The 24,517-nt window shown below is 43.8% G+C and overlaps 1 protein-coding gene across 1 annotated transcript in view; it reads left to right on the top strand.

Annotated features, from left to right (window-relative positions):
• The window catches only part of STARD13 (StAR related lipid transfer domain containing 13), a 347,642-nt gene that overhangs the window by 69,115 nt on the left and 254,010 nt on the right, over positions 1-24,517 (top strand). Inside the window, exon 2 of the mRNA XM_053665600.1 lies at positions 15,155-15,292. Coding sequence (XP_053521575.1) covers positions 15,263-15,292 — 30 coding nt within the window. The 5' untranslated portion in view covers positions 15,155-15,262. The remainder of the gene's footprint in view (positions 1-15,154; positions 15,293-24,517) is intronic.

The raw sequence follows: 24,517 nt of genomic DNA, 5'->3' as shown, positions 1-24,517 counted from the left end.
TCCTTGTGGAAAGTTAGTGGTAGATGAGGCAAAATCTGGAGCTGTATTTTCCTCTTGAGCCATGCGAATGCCTGTTGGGTGTAGTCCCAGCGCCTGGATGGGCTCAGCCTCTCCCGCTGGGCTCAGCCTCTCCCGCTAAATGTCTCCCCAAACCTGCGCCACCCACCCACTCTGTGTCTTTAAGATTTTAAGGCGTTCGTTTGCTTTATTTTGTCGTTTTTGCCAGAACATACATTTTATGTTCTATGGTGTGGTCTTCTTTATAAAATTTTGTTAATGAAAAGAAAGGCCACTTGTAGGCAGCGTTCCAAGGGAAAATCCTGCCCCCTGTTTTCATTTACGAGATGGAGGAAAATCACTTTTAACAGATGGACCGTAGCAACTCGTGAGGGTGCCCTGGCTTTGTTTTCTCTTCCATGGCAGCGTGGAAAGAATCAAATTCGCTGCAGAGATAAAAATCTCTGTCTCTGTCCACGCCGTTTTAATTTTAAACCGTGATTTTCTGAACGTGTCAGCTGTGAGGTGCTGTGTCCTCTGAAATTTTTCCAGCTTTGTTGAAAGCCTCTTCATCTGTATGTTTCGGAGTTCGCTCCTGTCTGCGGCCTCCATAAAAACCGAGTACTTGGGAAGACAGGAATGAAAAAGATTTAACAGATGCGCGAGGCACAGGAACAGGTGGACTGGGGGAGATAGGAAGGTGGGTCGTGTGGAGCAGCCAGACGGGCACTTTACCATCTTTTGGTAAAACCTATCGGTGGTCTCGGCAGTCGTCGCCGGAAAGAAAACCGCCGTGGCAGGAAGAATGCCAGGACTAATGTTTATGGGAAAAGCCAGCAAGAAATGGGGGCAGCATCGCGGTGTCCTTAAACTGATCGTCAGTCAGGTGGGCTGGACACAAGGTTTCCAGGAAACAAAAATCAGTGGAAGATGCTAGAATATGTGTGGAGGGGGAAGTCAGAGCTAAGAGGTCCTGTGGTAGGGAGAGGCAGGTGTGAAGACAGTAAGGAAGAACAGCTTTTGGACCACAATCCGTGTGTGTTAAGGAGTACATTCTTTCCACCATTTCAGCATTTCCTGGGCCGCACTTGGCCGCCTACTTTGACCTTCTGTGCGTTCCTGTCTTCCCTGTACTTCGTGGGCGATCAGCACGAAACGGGGGGAGTGCTTTATCTTACCACCGTTGTACTAGTAAGTACACTCACATCGGTAGCTCTTCGCAGTTTTACATACTGACAGATACGTAAGTTTTGCACGTGTGATCGCCCTACACAAAGCTGCATGTTTTTCATACGTGCGAATCGATGCGTGTGGAGGCCAGTACGGGAAACTCGCACAGTGCGCGTGTACACCATGAACAGGCCCAGCACCTTCACGTTTGCCTCCCGCCCTCTTCGCTCACCGTTTGCTTGTTGAAAGCACTTCCCGTCCCAGCGACCTGCGCAGCCTGCACTGTTCTCACCTCAGGTGGTGGGCTGAACTCAGATCGCAGCCCTGGCTCCGCAGGTGGGGCAGATGTGGCACCTGCCGACCGACCTCTCCACTTCCCCTTCCCCTGGAGACAGGTGTCCATCAACGTGTAGGTTGTGAGTGTTTTCTTTCCACTTTGTGGCCTGCAGGTATCTGTTGAAAAGTGATTGTTCGGTTGGATTTTTCTAGGGATCTGAGTATCTTACACACATCTTAAAGTTCATTAGCATCAAGTTCTGCATAAAATCCTCTCGCTGTCCTTTTAATATTCATAGTCTATTACATATAGGCCTATGATCCTTTAAAGATTCATTTTTCTGTGTGCCCTAACATGAGGAGTTGACTGACACTCCTATTTTCAAAAAGAATTAAGTTATTCCAGGAGCATTTGTTAAAAAGATTCTCCTTTGTCCCAGTGAATTACTTTGGCACCTTTGTTGGAAATCAGCTGCTCTCTCAGTTCCATTGATAAGGATGTGTCTGTCCTTATGCCAACTTGTCCAACTTTCTGTTTTTCTCAGAATTGTTCTTGCCATTTTAGTCTCTTTGAATTTTAATATAAATTTTAGAATTGGCGTTTCAATTTCTAAAAACTGCTGGGACATGTTTGGGATTCTCTTGAATCTGTTGATCATCTGGGGAGAATTGACATGTTAACAATAATGAGTTTTCCAGTCTGTGATCACGGCATATCTTCTTATCTCTCCATTGATTTTGGTCTTTACTTTCTCTTTGTAATTTTTGGCATATAGGTCTTACCTACCTGTATGTTGTTAAATCTGTTCCCAAGTATTTCATGGTATTTATTTCATTATAAATGAGCTTTTTAATTCAAATTTCCAGCTTGTTGAGTCTTTGTATTTTTTAGTTCTAGAGTTTTCATTTGATTGTTATTTATAGATTATGCTTCTCTCATGAAATTCTGAAATCTGTGCCTAATAACTCCAATGTTTAGATCAGTGATGGCCTTGTTTCTCCCGTCTTTTTATTTTGCCTGTTTCCTAGTATGCCCAGAAATTCTTAGTGGGAATTCTTTGTTTATGAAAAAGAGTTATTCTCTGAGTGATGTTTTTACTTCCATGAAGGGTTTTACTTTTGCTTCTGTTAGGTAGCTAGGCCCGAAGCAAAACTTCTTAATCGGTATGGTTTTCTCATCCCTGTCTTAGATTCACTCTTACCCCTAGGGTGGCCTTTTTATGTGTCCCAGCTAAAACCCTGAGGTGTTATCAAAAGCCGTTTCTCCTTAGTTGCCCCTAAACTCCAACTTTCTTTGTTGAGGGCCATGGGATTCCTGAAGGTTCTTCTCTGCTTCTTGGCTGCCACTTTCTGATTTCTCCGCCTCTAGAACAGCTTACAAATTGGCGGATGAATGAAGGAGCAAAAGGGAGTTGAATACGGGCAAACTCTTCTGCACCTTCTGTCCAGGATCTTGTCCTGTGAAGAGGCCATCTGAAAGAAGATCCTTCTGTAATTTTACCCGCTTTTCCAGTTCTTCACATTTAAGAGGATAAAAAAAGAAGGACCAGTCATTGGCACAGTGGAAGTCCTCCTTAATCCGGGAGTCTTAGTGATGCTAATAAAGGTGGTGGCCCTGTACCATTGGTGCCACTTCTTTTCCATGTCCCAGGAGGCTTGCCAGTGGCTTTCTGTCTCACTTCTGGAGGTGTCTCTGGGGCATCTTGGAAGCCATATTCCCTTGCTGCAGATGGGTTCTTAATAAATATGCTCAGTTCTCTTTAGGGATTGTCCGCCTCTGTCTTCTGCTCTCCTCTTCTTTGGCTCGGGCGCCAGGGCAGTCTGTGTCCACCCAAACCAAACGTGACTGTGCCGAAGCTGTACATTCAGTCAGCCACCTCTGGTCCCCTTATTACGCAAACATATGTTCCAGTCAGGCAGGAAGAGTAGGTAGTTTGCTTTTTATAGGTATCAGTAAAGAAATATGTGCTCCCCGGACTGAGAGTGGACTTGACTTCTTACTGTCATTTTGGGCAATAATTCTATAAAACTTTGCCCAGCAGTTCATGGATGTGCTATAAAATAGTCAAAATGAGCAAGACTTAATCCCAGAATTGAGCAAGTCACTTAAGTTTTCTAGGCCTACTTTTCCTAATTTGAAAAATAAGATATCTACTTTCCAAGATGGTTTGGGGGCCTTAAAAAAGATTGTGAAGTGTTTGGTCCACGACAGGTTCTATTATTTATATAGAAAGGCAATTTTAAGTTCAGCAGAAACTGATCCACCGTAAAGCTCATCCAGATGGCAGCAGTATTTAGAACCCATAGTACTTCCAGCTTCCTGCCCTGCACAGAGCTCACCTTATTCAGTACACGATCATCGAGGCCCCACTAAACACCGAGCACTGCACTAACATACCAGGATGCCAGCGCCATGTAGCAGTGACCCCTCGGCTCTGTAGACGCAGCTTGTCCATTGTATCAAAACAGTCTTCTTAACCATCGTGTTCAAGTATAAGGCCTTGTGGTTTTGTTCTCTTGCTGCTACTGCACAAATCCCGAAATAGTTTTTATTATGTAGATAAAAATTTACTACAATAGAATAACCTAGAATAAAATTTGATCAAGTGAAACCTGGAATAAAATTTAATAAAGAGCTGCTCTGATGTGAATGACCTCCAAGGGATTTTATTACTGACAAAGCAATGGAACAGGAGAGTGAGGCAGCTTCACGCAGACCATGTGGCAAAATGGGGCCCGAGCCCTGCTCTGGCGTAGTAATAATCAGCACGGCTTGTCCAGCAGTCGGAGGTAGGCTGCCGTTGTAGGCTGCCGTTCTGTTCAGTGTGCCCAGGGAGGGCTTTCTCTCGTTAAAGAGGAAAACCAGTTTGTTCTTACGGTTAAATGTTTGCGAAGAGATCTATCTGTCTGCCAGCTTTTCCCTTGTAACCCTTCTCCTTGGACTGTTCTAGCCCAACCACAGTTGTAAGCTCCTTGCCTACAAACACTTGTCTTCAGTTTGTGTGTCTACTTCCATACCCATCCCTAGTGTCGACTCACTCCCTACCCTACCAAGCATGAGAGTAATGCAGTAAATGTAACTGAAGAATTTTATAACATTCTCAGATACCAAGAGAGATTCTGCCGTAATAATAACATACCTCTCGAAACTGAACATTCTATTTGGTGAGGCCGATTTCCTTTACTGTTTGGCGGTTTTTTGTTTTTCTAACCATAGAATAAATAAATGTAACCTGGAACAGATAAAATTCTCAGAGTGTTTATCATAAAATGACCCACACTATGTTGCACTGTTACAATGTAGTCATCTCATCAGTTCTGTTTTGCTTCATTTTGTCTCCCACTTTGGAGTTTGCAGTTCTCTAGTTATATCACTGGGGTTTGACATTTAGTTGTATGTATTCTGTAACTGGGTAAGTGTGGCTTATTCTTCTTTTGGAACAGTCCTATATTGCATTCACTTCTGTGCACACACCAGAAAAATGAAATGTCAAATCTAGAGCCGCTTTCCCATAACCCTGCTCTGTTAATGTCTTAAAAATCACTCAGTGCTCTCACTCCGGATCATGATGAGGTCAAGCTGCAGTGCTCGGTCTGACCTCCCTGTGTTCTGTAAGGAGTTGCTCAGCCCTATTACATTCCAATAAGTTTAAGTATAGATTTGCTGGCAGGCATCTCGCCTTTTCGAATGTGCTTGATGGGATCAGTGAAACAAATGGGCCTTTTATTTCTCTGAATAGGGTTATTGTGCAGAAATAAGAAGAAGCCGTAAATAAGGGTGCAAAATTCCCTTTATCCCCAAAACACAAATAATCATATTGAGGGCTGGAACATATTTACTTCAGCTTTTGTGATAAGAGAAAGAACATAAGTTTTATATGTTCATGATAAAGTTAACGTTAGTACAAAGCAGCTGGTACAGTCTGAAAACTAACCCATCCCCCACTTTGTATAAATTGACATTTCCTCTTCAGTTATCTGTTTCTAAGAGTTCTATTTTAAAATTACTAAAAAGCAATAATATCCTTAATAAATTGCCTTTGACTTTCTGTAAAAATTTTTGGTAAAAATTAAAATATAAATTATTTTTGACTCAAGTATATTCATTTGAGATTGTTATAGTTCAAAAATAATTTCATGTAACTTTTCCTAAGCTACTTTTAAATCATCAATATTTAATCATCTGTCAGCATTTAATCATCATCCAATGTTCAAATCAGGACTTGAGGGTAAAATTTCCAGTTGGTGCTTTTCTACTATTGTTTTTTTTATTTTTGGCTAGTGATACACAGATTTATGTGATATTAAAACACATTCGTGCTTCTCCTTGTATTTTGCCTGGAATTTTGAAAAGTTGATTTGATTAGAAAAGAATAGTGTCTTCTTTCATCAAGAAAACAGTTCATTTTAGTTTTTTCTACTGTCCCTCTTTGGGTTAGTGTTTCATGTGTGATGAATGGCTTTCAGGATGGAAGACCATAAGTCACAGGGCAGTGGAAGAAGATTGTTTTGATAAAACAATGTTAAAGCGAACAGCCCCTGCCCTTATGATAAGCGTAATAGGCACTTAGTGACTAGATTAGTAAGGCAGATATATCTGAAGACCATTGAAATGTTCTATAACCATTTTTAAGTGTTTCAACAGTGGATTCTGTGTTTAAAGGAAATTTTAGAAGAGTAAATGTTCTTTTTCTACTATCTACCATTTTCCATGATCACAAAATACGGGCATAAAAACGCATGAAAAGAACCAAACATCTAGTTTCAAACATCTTTAAAACAAAGACTACATGACAAATAATTGAAAAGCAAGAGAGAGACCTTTTAAAAAATGTTGCGTTCAGAAGCCTACCTGTGGAATTGCATTTATATCCCAAGAGATGGCATACCCTTCTCTTTTTACCAACTGTCTTCCTCGTTCTGTGCATAACCCTCTTTCACCGCCCAGAGGCGGCTTGATACACAGCAGCGCATCATCCGGGTGCGCCACTTGGCGCCCCTGAGCTTGAGTGCCATAGCGAAGAAGATGTTATTATTCCAAAAGTCTGGTACTCCAAAATAATACGAATTTTAAAGGCCTGAAGTTTTATGGTAGGAGATGCTAGGGCATAAAATAAAGAGACACTCAATTCATAATGAGAAATCAGAGACTAGAAAAGTGAGAGGTTGGCTGGGCTAACAAAAGGTTTGGTTTCCGAGTTGCTGATGGGCTTCCCCTGCCTACCCCCCAAAGAATTCCTACTGTGGTTTCCTAATTCTACTTATCTTTAGTTAGGGACCTAGTGGTGCCACTTTGGGGAATATATCCATTACATGCAAAGACACCTAAAATGTTGCTTCAGAAGAATATAGCATCCCCTATGTTCACTGCAGCATTATTTTCAATAGCCAAGATTTGGAAGCAGCCCAAGTGCCCATCAGTAGATGAGTACATGAAAAATGTATCACACAATGTGTACCACATTTACACAATGGAATATTATTTGGCCATAAAAAGGAGGGAATTTTTACCTTTTGTGCCAGTATGGATGCACCTGGAGAACATTATGCTAAGTGAAATAAACCAGGCAGAGAAAGACAGATACTGAATGATTTCACTCACATGTGGAATCCAATGGACAAAATGAACTATTAGGCAAAATACAGACAGACTGGTAGAGAGCTGGCTGCCAGCTGTCACATGGTGGGAGAGGGGAGCAGGTGGAGGCATTGAGTAAAAAATCAATAGAAGAAACTTACGGACGCCGACAACAGTGTGGAGATTGCCGGGAGGAGGGTAAAGGGGGATAAGTGATGATGGACAGACTTGGGGGGGGCAAACACCCTATACAGTGGACAGAGGATGTGTATGGAATTGGGTGCCTGAAACCTGTATAATTTTGTTATCCAGTGTCACCCAATAGGTTCAATAAAAGAGGGGAAGGGTGAGCACCTCAAAATCGACATTTGACTGATAAAACCATGAAAATGGGAAGGAATAATGACTGTAAAAGTCAGGATAATTCTTCCTTATGGGAGGAAGTACGAGACTGCAGTTGGTATGGAGTGAGTTTGGTGGGAGGAGGGAGCATGGGTGGGGGGAAGTTCTGGCAAACCTTGACCTAATGGTGGTGAAAAGGTGGTCCACTTTGGGGCAATACATTAATTCATGCATCCATTTTACGTGCTTTTCTATACCTATTTTACAATAAAAATACTTTATTGGAAAAGCATTCACACACACAAAGAGGGAGGGAGCAAATTTGAGCGAGATTTGAGCTCAAACATTGGAACGCTAATGACTATTATGCACATTTTAAAACTGTTATTTATTGTAATATATAGTGTTCCCATATTTTTTAACATTCTCATTTTTAAAATACAACAGCACAAAAAAATCCATGGGGGGGCCCATTACCTGCAGAGAGAAGGCAAATTCCTTAATACACGGTTTCTTATCTGGGGGCTCCCATTGAACTTCACACATCATTTGCTGCCATCAGATGGAGTCAGATAAGGATTCTCACTATTCTTGGAGTGTGTGTATTCTCTTTGTGCTTTTATGCCATGGGGTCCCCTTCCTCTGACGTACTACTATTCTTCCTTCAAAACTCAGTTTAAAGGTTATTTCTTCTATGCACTCTTTTCCTCAAGCAGAATTATTTGTTCTTTTGACTGTATTCCTGTTTCATGTTGTATGTACTTTGGCTTAAATCCTTGTAATATTATCTGCCTACATGGCCCTTTCTTCCTAGACTAGAGCTCTTCAAGAAAATATGTTGTACGTATTTTTGTTTTTTCTGCTTCAACCATGCTTGGCATATTGATGAATGGAAGGAAGGAAGGAAGAAAAAGAAAGGAAAGAAAGAAAAGGAAGAAAGAGAAAGAAGAAAGAAAGAAGGAAGGAAGGAAAGAAAGAGAGAAAGAAAGGAGGGAAGGAAGGAAGGAAGGAAGGAAGGAAGGAAGGAAGGAAGGAAGGAAGGGAAAGAAAGGAAAGAAAGAAAAGGAAGAAAGAGAAAGAAAAAAGAAAGAAAGAAGGAAGGAAGGAAATAAAGAGAAAGAGAAAAAGAAAGAAAGAAAGAAAAAGGAAGGAAGAGAAAGAAAGAAAGAAAAAGAGGGAGAAAGAAAGAAAAAGAGGGAGAAAGAGAAAAGACAGGGATTGACTGCCTTTAAAGATGCTTTGCCTAAGCAAGCCATTTGGAAAAGTTGCAGGTGCCTAAATCAACTGCATGCCAGTGAAAAATAAAGTCATGAGACTACAAAAGCTTTCTTATATGTCACTGTGTTACATCGAAGTGTCTGTCATCTGAGTCCTCTGTTTGCACATCTCGTGCTTTATTTTGTCCCTTCTCCGTCCATCTTCAGTGGGTCACATCATGGGATTTGGAGGAGACGCTTGGGTTCTTCAGCCAGCACCACACTAACTAGCCTCTTTGTCTGTTGTCGTTGGGCCTTTGGGAGCTTTCTTTGCAGTGCCCGACACCTCAGAGAGGGTACGGCCATCGCTCTCATAGAGAATATAACAGAATTCTGGTGTCCTGGAGCACTGACAATATCCTGGGTAAAATATGGGCCAAAAAATAAAATGGGAAGTAATAAAATTCTATGAGTAGACCCTATTAAAATCTCCCATTTTCACCCAATGACACAGCAGAGACATTGAAAATTTAAGTACATTGCTCAGGTCACAGGATAGTAAGCAGAGGAGTTGAGAACTGAATCCAGGCAGATGCCTGCTTTCTCTGCACTGAATATATAAGCGTGAAATAAATGCCAGTTGTGATTATTGTGATGGAGACGGGGAATCCTGTGTCCAGCAGTGGGAATGTGAAAAGAGAGAAGGCCTCTCATTTCTCAGCTATGGAATCAAGTGTGTCTGTCTTAGTCACGTAGCAGGATAAGTAAATTAGTCTCAGTTCTAGGGAGAACAGATTAGAATCATTAGTCAGAAGTGGATTCGCTACCCAGTATTTTAGCTCATCTCAGGAAAATTTTCACACGTGCTTAAATTTCTTCTTTGTGTTTTTAATGTTCCCTAGAGGTGAATTCCAAGAGCTTCTCTTTTGAGATACAGAACAAAATCTACTTGAAAAATCAGTGGAAAGGGGACTTCCAGTCTATGCATAGCCTCCACCCTTGGCACACTGCGTGTACATTTGGGACCAAACCGATACGATGTTACAATATTTATGCCTAAACAGGATATTACTAGCCAGTATTTTAAATCTTACAAAATATGGATGTTCCTTTATAAATGTGTGCTGTTCTCTAAAAAAAAAAAATCAAATGTGGTCTTTACTGTCTAAATTAGTTAACTAGTATGATTCTTCTTTGCAAAAGAGAAAAATTAAACAACGACCTGTTATCCTTTTAAATATATAAAAATCACAATATTGTATGTTGTACTTTAGGAATATCCTAGAACTTTAAAATAAAATGATTACCTTTTTGTATTCCCATTTTGTTTTAATTCTGAAAAATAGTGCAGCGAGTAAAAGAATGTGCTCTTTCGTTCTCTAGGCTTGGGCAGCAGCAACGGCGGACCACCTCTTTCTTTGCTATGTCCACATACATATAAATACTTAGGAAGTTTTCCCTAAACTCTTTTTTTTACTTGAATTGTTGTTCAAGTGCAGTTTTCTGCCTTTTACTCCCACCCCAGCCCTCTCCACCTCCCTCCTGTTTCCACCTCTATTGTTTTTGTCCATGTGTCTTTTGTACTTGCTCCTGCAAACCCTTCCCCTTTCCCCCTGAAACTTCCTCCCCTCTCCCCTCTGGTCACCGTCAGCCTGTTTTCAGTTTCAGTGTCTTTGGTTATATTTTGCTTGTCTGTTTATTTTGTTGCTTAGGTTCCTATTAAAGGTGAGATCATATGGTATTTGTATTTCACCACCTGGCTTATTTCACTCAGCATAATGCTTTCCAGTTCCATCCATGCTGTCACAAAGGGTAGGAGCTGCTTCTTTCTCTCTGCTGCATAGAATTCCACTGTGTAAATGTACCACAGTTTTCTGATCCATTCATTTACTGATGGGCACCTAGGTTGCTTCCAGCACTTGGCTATTGTAAATTGTGCTACTATGAACAGTGGGGTGCATAGGTTCTTTTGGAGTGGTATTTTGGGGTTCTTAGGATATAATCCCAGCAGTGGAATTGCTGGGTCAAAAGGCAGATCCATTTTTAGTTTTCCTAAACTCTTTTTCTATGAAATTTGGACAAAGGTTAGGAAGAGAAGTTCATTACTGGTTTGCACTCCTGAGTCGTGGCTCAGCCGTACAACGGAGAAAATAGCTGGTTATTACTACAGTTATCACTACATCAGTGAAGTTTAGCATTCCAGGACTAGTGTGTGTGCATAGCAGCCTATGAGAACAACTACAGGGAATAGAATTTTCAAATGTTCTTGTCACAAGAAAAAGAAATGAAGAAACTATCTGAATAATATATTAACTACACAAAGTAAGTAATGGATAAAGACCGAGAAAACAAAATATTTAGAAACTTAGAGATGATTTCCCCAAGAGCTGTCAAGTCTGAGGAAACATCGTTAATCAGTACTGTGTAGTTACAAAACTATGAAGCCATTAAAACTATGTATTTAAAACAATCAGATGTATCACAGTAGAGGCTAAACAGTAAAATAAACAGTCCAATAAGGAACAAAATCTAATTACATATTCCTCTGGCCTTGTCACTTCAAAGGGGGAAAAAACAGTTATTTGTGGTCACGAGGGCTTCCCATTTTTAATTATCCTAATAAAACACTTCAAATGGTTATTATTTAAAACTCTCATCACTTGATCAAAATGGCCCGTCATGTACCAACAAAATAGCAATCACCAGTTCCTCACAGCGTGCCAGACACTTTAAAATGGCTCCCACATATAAACTCACACAAGCCAGTGGGTACAGAGCATTTTTCTTTCTGCTTTTACAGACGAGGTGGCTGAGGTGCAGAGAGGTGAAGCAGTTTGTTCACAGCAACGCCTGTGAGGGGCAGAGCCAGACGGGTCCCCAGGGTGGGGCAGGGCTTTCCCGGGGTGGGGGGTGAGGGGAATTCAGCTGAGATCTGACAAGCCGAGTGCTTACCTGCCTTGGTGTCCAGCGGATTTCAACCTCTTTCTTCTCGTGGCACAGAAACTACTTACTAAAATCCCTGCAGCACAGCAAAAATGTTATGTGTCAGCCTGACAAAAAATGTAGGTGTAATTTTGATTCTTTCACATGGGGCGTCTATTGTTGTGTTGGCTGTTGTCATTTTTTTATTTGACAGTTTAAGGGAGAAGGGGTCGGTGCCCCTGACTAAGTAGTTGGGGTCTACACGTTTCACAAATTCTCGTGGCACACCACTTGAAAATCACTGGTCTGACCTCAAGCCTAGGCTCTTTCTGCTAAACAATATAAATAGGGAACAAGAAGGCTACAATGTCAGCTACAATAAGAGTTTTAAAGTGCGTGAGCCTACATAGGTCTGCTGATACATATGAAAGATTCAGTGTAATACACAATGTTCCATTACAATAGCCATTGTCGACATTCACTCAGAAGTTACACAGCAGAACAGAACAAAAACCCTGGGAGAAATCAAACACGTCCTCAAAGGATCCCCCTAAAGGCCACGTGGTTTTACCTGTGAGTTCTTTGAAATGTTCAGAGAAGGAATAATTCTCATGCAATTTAAATTTTCTATATCTCACTGATAAAGATGTATAGCTTCCATATTTATCCAATACAACTAATGTCTTGATACAAAAACTTGACAGAAGACAAAAATAAATACAGGTTCAAAAACACAAAAGAAAGTAGCAGCTGACCGAGTTCAGTAAGGTTGAATGCTGCTCATAACTGCGCGCAGATGATTTCGGGAATATAAGTAAGTCCAGTTGTCTACAGAGTATTTGAGAAATTCGAATGTTCATTATGAGAAGTAATCACAAAGACTAGAAGGGTACTTTGATAATATAGTACAGGAATATGTGGCTGGTTTAACAAAAAATTAGATTAATGAAGAAAATTTGATAATCTTTATAGATGGAGAAAATATATTCAGTGAAATTCAACTTGCACATGAGAAATTTTGATCCAAGGAATGGAACTGCCAATTTTTTTAAAAAAGAACATAATCAGAATCTCAATTAAATGGAAAAACATTGGAAATGTTTCTCCTTAAAATCAAATACTGGCAGTCCTAGCCTAGTAATAAGGAAAATAAAGTATAAGGAATGGAAAGGAAACAAAACTATCATTAGTCCCAGATAGAAGAGTATAAAGACAGCCCTCCCCAAATATAGTATAAACTTAATATACACCTTAAAAATATTTATGGTGCAACACCAATTAAGAAAAGCCAATTCAGTCTATCAGCCACAGGACACCGAAAGCAGAACTTTATAAAAGGCCATCGCTGGCAGCATCATGGAAGAGGCAGAGTGTCCTAGCCTGCCCCGAACAAGTACTGTAAGCGGCCACACCTGTGTCCGGGCACCCCGGAAAGCTCACAGATGTACTGGGGATTCCTGCGTGGAAACTCAGCCCAGCTGCCTAGTCTCCACAGCTGGTTACCATTTCTGGGGCTAAAGGGCCCCCACCCTCTAGCTGGCTGACCGAGGGCCTACAGTGGAATAAGCATGGCTGGGATTTAGCTGGGAGGAATCAGGGGTCCAAAGAGAGATCACTAGAAGAATCGACAGGTTTTAGTGCCCTCGTTTGCTCCGTGGTCCTCGTCAAGCTAATTATTCTCTTTAGCGGCTCTCTTATAAATTTGGACCCCCACCTCTGTGGGGCGAGTGATTTGCCGAGAAGAAAACGCAAGGTGATACATGCGGAAGTATTGTACACAGCGTCCTGTGTTTAAGAACGGCAGTTTTTCCAGAATAAGTTTCCCTAACTTCAGATGAAAGGGAGAACTGTCCCCCAGCTGCAAGGCTGTGACATCAGCAGCCACAGCGGTACCGGTGCCGAAGGGCTTTCAGGCAGTAAGTACCACCATCGCCTATGGAAACGGGCCAGCGCCTTCCGCATCTTACAAAAGAGCCTGCAGTGTGGGTTCCTGTCGCACCTTCAAACTTGGTGCCCACCTGGCAGGGGTCCGTGGGCAGTGACCAGAGGGGTGTGGTGCTCACCGGTCAACTCCACGGCCACCTCGCTGTAGCGTCGGCACCTCTGGCTGCCTGTCTAGGAGTCTAGTTTGTGGCTGTTTTTTCTTGGATTTAATACCTTTCATACCTTTTACAGTGACTGCATAGTTAAGACCAGACACGGCCACAACAGCTTCTTCCTGGGCTTTCCTCAAGGGCAGATGTGCATGACCTTTGAACCTTTCCCAGACACATTTTTAAGAACACTTTATTTAGTTTGCTATGTTTTATTGAGTGTGTTGGGGGTGGCATTGGTTACTAAATTACATAGGTTTTGGGGGTATGATTCCATGGTGCATCATCTGTCTGGTGTACTGCGTGTTCATCACCCGAAGAAAGTCTCCAAGCAGCACAGACTTTTGCTCAGACTTGGCTCCTGTGCAGTCACACTCACTGACCAAAAACATGCCACACGCAGAGTAGTGTTCCATATGTGTTTGGAAGTCTTCCTTTACAGGTGAAGAAACTGAGACTGGGGGAAATTAATTCCCAGGTTGTATAGCTAGTGTTTGGGGGTGGTGCTAGGTTCATACTCAAGTCTGTTTATTCTAGATCTCTTATTGTTCCCTCTCACCCCGGAGAACAAGGTCGTGGTTGATGACTAAAATTTTCATTTAACCAAAAATCCACATTCCCAATTTTTCCTACTTCTGCAGAACTCGATACTTTTTCTAAAGGGTGTAGACCAGGACAGAACATTACAAGAGAGGCTTCTGGGTAACTTGCATAGAAAACCTGGCAGTAGAGAAATGTGGAACGCTTCCGAGAGTTTGTGACCACAAACCCAGTCACTCCAACTCGATAAAAGTGCCAGCGTTCTGGAAAAAGAGCTTTTACACTATTTGAAAAGTTTAGGATTTTCTTAATGCTAATATGTTTGTAATCATTTTTCTGTAGTTAGCTTTCAAAAATGTAATTTTATATGTTTCTACTATTATAAAATTATTTCAAAATATATAGATCCTAAAGCTTAAGAATTAAAGAATAATGTGGCTCTGAATGAGCCACATCTTATTTCAATTTTTAAAACACTTTTAAGGGTTTTAAAATATTTCAATATTGGTAACTTAAAATTACCTTCATTTATAAACTTCCATTTACAACAAGTTTTCAGGATTTACCCTGAGCTGATCTCACTGAATTCAAATAAAAATGTCTTTGGAAAAAAAAATTTTTTTTTAAGATTTTATTTATTTATCTTTAGAGGGGAAGGGAAGGAGAGAAGGAGAGAAACATCAATGTATGGTTGCCTCTCATGTGTCCCCTGCTGGGAACTGGCCTGCAACCCAGGCATGTGCCCTGACTGGGAATCGAACCACGATATTCTGGTTCGCAGGCCTGTGCTCAATCCACTGAGCTACACCAGCCAGGGCAGAAAAAAATTTAATATTTATGAATGTTCTCACATGTCATGTTAATTTTTAAAACCATTGTTTTTCTTTTTTTTAACTTTTTTTATTGATTATGCCATTACATTTGTTCTATTCCCCATTCTGTTTTTCAAAAAATATATTTTATTGACTAATTTACTTGAATTGTTGCAAAAGAATGATTTTTGGTATGTGAAAACCTGTTTAAAACATTTTGTCTTACAGAATTCCATAATTCCATGAAGAGTAATCTTTTAGAAAATTATCAGAAGAAAGGAACTTGGAGAAGTGACACTGGAAACATTTCCAAATCTTGATGGTGTGCAACACCAAATGTCAGCTGGGGCGCGACCGAAAGCTGAAGTAAGTAGCCTCGTTCTCGAATGTTCTGGGCGGAGCGTCGTGCCTGCCCAGCAGCAGAGAGACCACCAAGCCCTGGGGTTTTCCGGGTTTTTGTTTATCTGTTTTTATTAAGGACTGGGATTGACCTGTTTTTCATTTTAACATTTTTTTAAAATGGAAAACCTGTATTTATAAAATTGGGAAAAATACAGTCAGTGATTTTGTTAAGGGAAGATGTTTAGTCCCTTGTGATAACAGAGCCATAGCTATGGGTTCGATTTACTTTTTTATTAATAGAGAAACTTCATGCTGCCGTTGACATTCTCCTTGAATGATTATCACCGAAGCCTTCCCTTTTGGGGTAGTACTGTAGGTACCTCTCTGTTCACACTTCCGGGAAAGAGGCTCCAGACTGGGGAACACACCTGTGAACACGCCAGGTGCAGACATTAAATACGCTTTGTTTAAATTGTTGTCTTTGTTCTACCAAGTTAAAAAGTGCCCAGGGAATTGTGTGTGTGTGTGGTGTGTATTTTTTACTAAATGCACTGAGGTGACATTGGTTTCAAGTGTACATTACTGTGATACCTTATCTATATTGCATTGTGTACCCATGTTTTTAATGAGGAACTATCGACCAGCCTTTCTTATTGGTCTCTATATGAATTTTCATCATCTTTATATATTTTTTCCAAAATCTCTAAAACTTTAACATTTTTATTGAATATGAAAGTACATTTTCATAAGTTATAACCAATGTTGGACATAAAAGGATGTTAGCAATTCTTGCAATATTTTATTGAGTCCCTTATGGTTCTTGATTTAATGGTCCCCTGGCTGCTTTATGACATAAAAAAAGCCATAGTAATTTTGCCTGTAAATATTGAAGGGCAAACATCATGCGCCTTCCTGACAGGAATCAGCAGAAGCTTTCTCCATGACCTCAAAAGAGATCATTTAACACATAACGCACAGAGGTATGGGCGGGGTTAGAAGTGCCCAGCGAGTCCAGGATGGTTGTCCACATGCTCTCTGGCTTTGGAAGAGGAAGGCAGCCGCAGCCCAGGCCCCGCCCGGCACAGAGGGGGCCTGGGGCGCACACACCCTCCCTCCTAGCTGCTAACCTCCGGACCTCCCCTGTGCTCAGTCCATCAGGAAATCCCGAGGAAAGGGTGCCCAGTGGGTGTGTTTGCTTCAAAACTGTGCCCCGCACAGCGAGATGGAGAAGTACAGAGGGTAGTTTCAGAGGTTCCAATAGAAGGTATTCAGCACACGTGGGTTATACCTCCAGCCCCATTATTAAAAGCCGGCACGTTCCGGGTGCTGTGCCACGCTCTTCCCGCAGGCGCCCGTTTAATCATTCAACAGCGTAGGCACTATGGCCTCCGTTTTCTAGGAAAGAAACCCGATTGTCCCAAGGACACAGTGAAGTCGGTGGGGCAGGTCATAATGTCATCTTGATTGTACTGGTGAGAAAACGGGGGCTTAAGGAAGGCCAGGGGCTTGCGGAAGGAGTGAAACTGAGGCTGAATCTTCACGTTCCCTATCACGGAGTCACACCAGCCCACGTGGCCTCGGGGAGCTTTGATGCTGCCTCTGTTCAGAAAAGTGAATGTTGCTCAGCGAGAGAAGCCAGTCTGAAAAGGCTGCATGCTGTGTGTTTCCAGCTACATGATCTTCTGGAAAAGGCAAAACTACGGAGGTGATAAAAAGATCAGGGATTACCAGGGGTCAGGAAGGAGGAAGGGAAGAAAATGCCAGGGCGGCGAAACTACTCTGTCCAATACAACAGTGACAGAAACGTCATCACGCGTTTGTCCAAACCCGTACAACTTACACCAAGCGTGGACCGGAAGGCGAACTGTGGGCTTGGGGCGACTTTACTGTGTCTGCAGGTTCATCAGTTGTAACGAACCTACCACTCTGGTGGTGTGTGTGGGTGGCTGGGGTCTGTGTCGTGTGTGTAGGGGCCTGTGGGAAATCTCTGTACTTTCCTCTCAGTTTGGCTGTGAACCTAAAACTGTGCTGAAAAGTAAAGCTTACATTTAAATTTTTTTTCTAATTAAAAAAGGAAAACTATAGTACATCTTAAATTATACCTACTTTGATGTACATTTTGTTTTGTTTTGATGACGAATGACCGATAGATAATATCAAAATTTTATACAAGGTTTTTGTTCCCAGAGCATTCCTCCACCCCAAGTGAAAGTATTGACTGTAAATCAATTTATTATTATTTTTTTAAGTTTTACAAGGAACTGAAAAGGAGAAAACCATTGTCTTGGAGGTGATGCTGCAGTCCATTGCCCATTGCCCCTTAGAAGAATGTAATTTATTAATGCTGTCTTCATCCTGATACTTTTTGTTCCAGGAAGCTCTCAATTATCCTGGGGAAGGTAATTTACTCCCAGATGAAGTCATTCAGGTCAGGAGCAGGGTAACGCGATCACAATTAGGTCAGCAGTTGGGGAGCACTTCACTTCTCGCCCTTTCAGAACAAAATCTTGATCCGAGTCCTCAGTCGGTCCTCACCACCGCAGGGTTCGGGGTGAAGGAGCGCGAAGCCTCAAGTGTCGATCTGCAAAGCCCTCTCCTGTAACCTGCCTTCACCGACACACGTCACAGGTGTCCCTGCCAAGAAGTCCACTTACAAATCGGCAGCATGCGAACAGGGGTCAGCCTGATGGAAGGACGTCCCTTAGTGCCCTGGGAAACTTCAGGTCCATGGATGGTGTCAGAATGCTCCCTCTGCTGTGTCCTTTTCCAGGGAAGACTTTCTAAGAGGCAAGTCCCTTCTACGTCCTCTGAGGACCTTGTGAACTAGAGGCCCTGTGATACAGGAAGCATTGGCTACATTTCTTCCAGGATAGCAGACAATCCTTCCACACACCTATGTCAGCTTAATGGACTTGCGTCCACCTGACATCCTTTCTGTAATTTCTCACACCAGCCTGCCAAACCCCACCTTACCCATAGGGCACTGGGCATGTGGAAGGTGGGGCGTGTCTGACGGACATGAGCTCAGTTCTGAGTGGAACCATGGTGCACAAATCTAGGGCAGGTGTGTGGGGACCAGCCCTGTGCAGAGGATGGGGGGGGGGGTGTCAGCAGCTCCAGACCTGCAGAGAACTGTTGTCAGTTAATCTGGAGCCAACTGACAACAATTGCCAGGAAGCAAAGTCTCAATGGATTGAGAAAATGCTCTGAGAATGGCGGTTTTGCAGTTTATTTTCTGCTTTACAGTCAAAGGAGGCGGCGAAGGAAGGTACATGGAATTCACTGAGGGTGGAGTAGGCAGGCAGGAGAAGGCAGAGCAGGGTTCTCTCGGAGTTTGGGTAGAGAGTGAAGACACAAATTCGTTAGCACAGGGCAGTCAACAGTGAACATGCCCAGCACGGATGGTCGGCATTGGAGTAGCAAGATGACAGCGAGGGGTCCCTTGGCCTCCTGTTCTCAGGTGGGAGACTGTGTCCCAAGAGGTCTGGAAAAAAGGAGGTCACTCCAATATCCCAAAGGTGTGTTACCATAGATGCAAAAAGATGACAGGCTTAGTTAAAGTCAAGACTGACCTTTGTCAGGGAAGCTATGGACCTAGGACAGGACTACCGGCCATGACCTGCTTTGAGAGAAAATGTTCATTTCAGACCGTCCTGTGTGGTTACTTTTGGTCTCTGAGTTTGTGAGGCCACCATGCACACCTGCCCCCTCAACACTCTGAGCTTGTCAGGTTTAGGGTGTGGCCCCGTCTTCCTTCCACAAGGCTGCTTAACCCTGTGTCACTTATCAAGACTTCTATGTGCTTTTAGTAGAATATTCCAGCATTTGCAGTAGCGGTTGCTACCTTGGTGGCACTGTCCATGACTCCTCTTCAGTATCCTTGCCCAGGGGCAAAGGGAGACAGGAGCTCTGTTGATGGCGGCCGCCAATGTCAGTGACAAGGGATAGCAACCCAGGCCCAACTCCTGGCATAAACATCCTCACCGAAGAGCCGAACGGTGGGTGGGAAGCCGAGTCAGAGCTGCCCATGCAGACGCTTCCCAGGCAGACGCTTCCCACGCAGAAGCTGCCCTGCGCAGGGTGCCCGTTCCCAATGAGCACAAAGACATGTCCTGCTAACAGACTGTGAGCTTGGGACCGTGAAGGCCCGGCCAGGAGGCCGAGTCCTCCTGGTTTTCACGAAGACGCCATACGGGCGAGCACCTCGAGCCCCATCCGCCAGGTCTTGAGCAGCCCCATCCCAGTGACAGCCACTTTCCGTCAGCTCCTGGTTCAGGCCAGGAAGCTGGCAGTCACCCTGGCTTCATTCTTCTCTCAAATACACAGTTGCTGTCACCAAGTCCTGGCTAGTCTGCATTTCCTATGATGTGTCAATGTGTCTCCTTTGCCTTCTCAATGCCACCTCCTGGGTCATTGTTTGCCTCAAATGCAGCCTTTTCACTGGCCTCTTGTATCTAGTAATGTACCATATCCATGATCCGAAATGCAAACAGAGTGATCGTGCCTCTGTTCTGTTGAAAATCCCTCCATGTCTTCATGTGTTCTTTGGTAGAAAATCAAATTTCTGTAGATGTTGGATGAAGCCGCTCACAATTCAGCCATGTCTGCGTTTCCGTGTCTCCTTCTTCTCTCCTCCTACTTCTGTCACAGACACACACACAGGGCCCAGGGGGTACAATACACTGTTACCTAAAGGACCCCTCACTAGGTTCGCTTGTCTGCTGCCAGAGGAAAGACGTCTCTCAATGCCAGAGATTTGCAAAAAGGAAAGGGATGTTTATTTAAAGCTCCTGGCAGCCACGTGGTCGTCTCTTCACCAAGGCTGCAGGGGGGTCTCCACTCTGCCAAAGCCGCGTGGCTCTTCCTGATAATGGCTGCCATGTCTTGGTTTAAATCCTTGTGCCAATCCTCCTCTGCAGCCCCATTTCCAACTCCTCCCACAGTCAGCTACACTTGCCAGGACTCCCGTATCCTTCCAGCTTTTCTGGACTGCCATGGTAAGTCTGGGCAGGTGTGGCCCCAGGGCGTGGAGCCAATCTTCTCCAAGCTCTCACTCAGGCGCTGTAACCAGGGGGAGTTGTTTCCCAGTTACATTTTGGGTGGAAGTCACTCCCTCCCCTCAGAGCATGGTCACAGGGATTTAACATATCTAAGAAACCAGTTAAAGGTTATAGATATGTTAAATGACCATGCCAGAGGTTAGCTGAAAAGCTGTTGCTGTTCAAAAGAACTCTCAATGGCCCTGCTCCATGTGCCCCTTTCCCCAACTCACACCTGTCGGGGGAAGGACTGAGGACACCCTATATCTTTCTAGTATTTCCTGGACACCTTGAGTTCTGGACCCCATTCCAAATTCCTATTTGGGACCCCCCTCTTCACCACACCCTGTTATAATCCCCCCTTTCAGATTTCTGGGTCCTTTCTGTCCAAGCCATCAAGACACAAAAGGGAATATTAGTTCTAAAGTGAAGTCCACTGACTGCCGAACCCTTCACAAACTCAACCACTTAGTTCAGTCAAACCACTGAGTCTAGGGGCGATGATGAAGATGGGCTCCTTAAGTGAGGCCTATATTGCAACCAGTCACTCAGGTAATGAGTTCATGGATGCGCACCCTATGAAAACAGAAGAACACACAGGTTGATTCACACAATAATCCCCAGACCAGTCTCTGTGCCTGTGAGACTGTCTTTGGGAAGACATGCAGTTGCAAGGTCCTTCCTGCAATGACACTTAGTGATGGCAATTTGACAGGTCCTTTGCACTTGTAAATTGTACATCTTTGGTGATGTTACAAACCTGGTTTCAACTTTCAAATGAAAAAAAACTTTCAAGACAGTTAGCTACACCATTCTGATGTCCAATACTGAGCATCGTGATTTTCCTTGAACCATAATTTTTCTCAAGATCAATGTCATTGTTATTAAAGGGACTACTTTGAGTCCAATTTCTAATTTTGACTGTTCATTTGCATAAACACACCATCAGCAGCCTGGATCACTCATGATCTTTAAGTTCGCTTTGCTGGAACTTACACAGGGGACCTGTAAATTTACTTCTCAGTCTGCCCCTCGGGGCACAGAAGCAGAGCCACACATCTGCCATCTGGCTTTGCCTGTACCAGTCATTTCACTCAAATCCTTGAGCCTCCATTGTGCCTACAGGTTCCTTTTTAGCCATTGTTCAGGAAAGCAACCTTCGTTCCTTCCCTGGAAAGACTGGCACGAACCACACAACCAACCAAAGTACCAGGCTTTTCTCGTGGGCTTTCGCTAGCTTTGCAAGTCAGTCCCAGTTCCTCTGGGCTTTCTGGTCAACCAGAACCCAGACATGCCTCCTTCAGGTGTGACATTCCAGTCAAAATCATGGTTAACAAAACCACTATTAATGACTGGTCATATTGGATTTATGCAAAGAAACCTTATGTCATCATTCCTTCAGAATGCCAAATTCTGGAGGGATCAGGCAGGGAGAAAAATACAAAAACATGAAGGAAAATCCTTTTCCTTGTTCATTTTCCTACATAGTGTGAAGTTTCAACCTTTTCTGGAATCCTCAGTTGTCTTCTCAGAGCAGATACAGAGCAAAATCTGAAACACAGAGTCCGGAAACAATACACAGGTAGAGGTGTTCTCTTGCACCAATGTGTCCACTGGTGCCTCGCAGAGACATGCTCCTTCAGATTCGGTCTCTTGGCAGAGACATGCTCCTTTGCCTCAGGCTGAAACACTCATCAGCCCTGAATGACCCTTTCTGGGTCCTGAGTGGCAAAGGCATTCTCCCCAACCAGTTACAGGTGACCTTTCCTAAGTCTTACAGATGCAGAGATTTTCTGATCAGAAACAAAAACAATGGGAGAAATTTGCTCATTTCCCATGAAGCCAGAAGAAGAGCAGCTGAGGTTTCCTTCTAGGTTTAAAACTTTCACATCCTTTATACATATTTTTACCCATTCACATTTAACCATCATTCACGTTTAATCCCTGTTCCTTCCCCACACTGGGAAGGACTGTACTTAAACTCAGTATGTGACAGTCAACAGTCCCCAGCACTACAGGTTCCTTCCACTAAAAGTCCCTAGATTTGCAGGGACATCCTGTAGCTTTCTGAAGCTTAGATCTTGCAAACACCCTATAAATCAGATGGTCACCCTTAGACCCCAGTTCCTGACCTTCAGAACCAGAGCCACTCCTATCAGAACCAGTTACACAGAAAACCTGACTGGTGCAGTGCCCACACAGCAATAGCACACAGCCCCTAATCTGAAGAGAACCCTTAGCCCACCACCTTTCCCAGTTCCAAGATGGCAGTGCCCAAGCACGCTGGATTATCCAAGATGGCAACATCCAAGCATGCTGGGTTGTCCGAGATGGTGACTTGCATGCCTGGCCTGTCCTCCATAGTAGGGCACTCACATGGCTCATCCTCCATTTTACCCAAAATGGCGGTACACCCACATGGCTTGCTGTCCAATCCCCAACATACACACAGGCTTGGCTTACGGAGCCTAGGGGTTTGCTTCCTCCCCAAACCTGAGGACAGGTTCCCTTAGTGCCACCTGGGCTCACCAAAACTGTGAGTGAGCAGACAGGGGCAACCAAGCAGCACGCTAACCAAACCATTGTCCACAATTCCATTATTCCAAAACAGTGCTGGGAAACCAAGTTTTCAGCCAAACCATTTTCACATCTCTGCTCCCTCCCCATTTCATTTCCTTTTCACCTTGCCGGGCATAATTAGGCGGCCAATGCCCTCAGGAGGGGTTCAGAGAAATTCTCAGAGACTGGGAAAACTCCGAAGTCTCACTCTCTTGCACTTGAGGGGGTCGATCTGCCGTGGATGATTATTGTCCCTCCATGGTCACCAAAAACTGTCACAGAACACACACATACAGGGCCAAAGGGGGTACAATGCACTATTACCAAAAAGACCCCTCACTAAGCTCGCTGTCTGCTGCCAGAGAAAAGACGTCTCTCAATGCCAGAGATTTGTGAAAAGAAAAGGAAATGTTTATTTAAAGCTATACAGACTTAAAGTGTGACCTAATGTCTCCATTAAAATGTCAAAGTCCTTCAGGATACCCAGAGACGCATACAGTCCTTCCTTCTCCCTCTGCCCTTATCTCAGGTACCATATCTCAGGGAAAAAGTAGAATTCTTTGATTCAGGTTCCTGGCAGCCATGTGGTCGTCTCTTCACCAAGGCTGCAAGGGGGTCTCCACTCTGCCAAAGCCACGTGGCCCTCCCTGACAATGGCTGACGCATCTCGGTTTAAATCCTCGCCACGCCTCCTCTGCAGCCCCATTTCCGACTCCTCCCACAATTGGCTACACCTGCCAGCACTTTCATATCCTTCCAGCTTTTCTGAGCTGCCATAGTGGGTCTGGGCAGGTGTGGCCCCATGGCGTGGAGCCAATCTTCTATAAGCTCTCACGCAGGCGCTGTAACCAGGGGGACTGAGAGAGAGAGAGAGAGACGGGGGGGGGAGAGAGGGAGAGAGGGAAGGAGAGAGGAAGCTGAGACGGAGGCAGGGTTGTAAGGCAGTGCTTCTTTGTTAAACTGGGTTATAGTATCTTGAGCTTGTAAAGGAGTAGGAGGTTTCTCAAAATAACCAATCAGCTTCTCGTGCTTTCAGGCTTCTGATGGGTTCAAAGCACCCAGCCAATCCCCTCTTTCCCCAGGCTAGATTGACAGGCTTATATAGTTGCCATTTTGGCTCCTACTGTGCATGTGCTATCCCCCCCCCCCCCAAAGTCTGGGCACGAGTGGATGGGGAGGTTGGAAAGTAGGTCCTTCCTTCTAGTGGTCCTTCCCCACTGTGTGGAGGAGGAAGGGGTGTTGATCCCCCTTGGGGGCACCACTGAGATCCCCTGGAGTGTGAGAAGCTGTAGCCTCCTGGCTGAGCAAGCAGGCTGGTGCTCCCTGGTTGATTATGCTCAACGATGTCTGATTCCCTTTGCTTCCTTCCTTGTTAAGAACTATCCAACTACTTACACTAAGAATAAGACACAGGTAGTGTTCATCTGTACTTGGGAAGCCGCCTATACTCCTGCACTTCCTGGAATCTAATCGGAGAAGCTAAGGAAGAGATAAGATAGCTGGGGGCTTTGGCAACTTGGGGTGGAACAGGGGCTGGAGATGTGACGGAACATGGTGCATCTTAGCTTGGAGGAGAGGTAGCTATGGAAATTCGGGGTGGCTGGGGAGAAGCTTCAGGCTGAGAGGCTGGGGGAGGTCTCCTGCCTTTTGT

The sequence above is a fragment of the Artibeus jamaicensis genome, unplaced genomic scaffold, assembly GCF_021234435.1.
Source record: "Artibeus jamaicensis isolate MK-2021 breed Jamaican fruit bat unplaced genomic scaffold, CSHL_Jam_final contig_415, whole genome shotgun sequence".
NCBI classification, from domain to species: Eukaryota; Metazoa; Chordata; class Mammalia; order Chiroptera; family Phyllostomidae; genus Artibeus; species Artibeus jamaicensis.
This window is presented reverse-complemented; position numbering and strand designations above follow the sequence as displayed.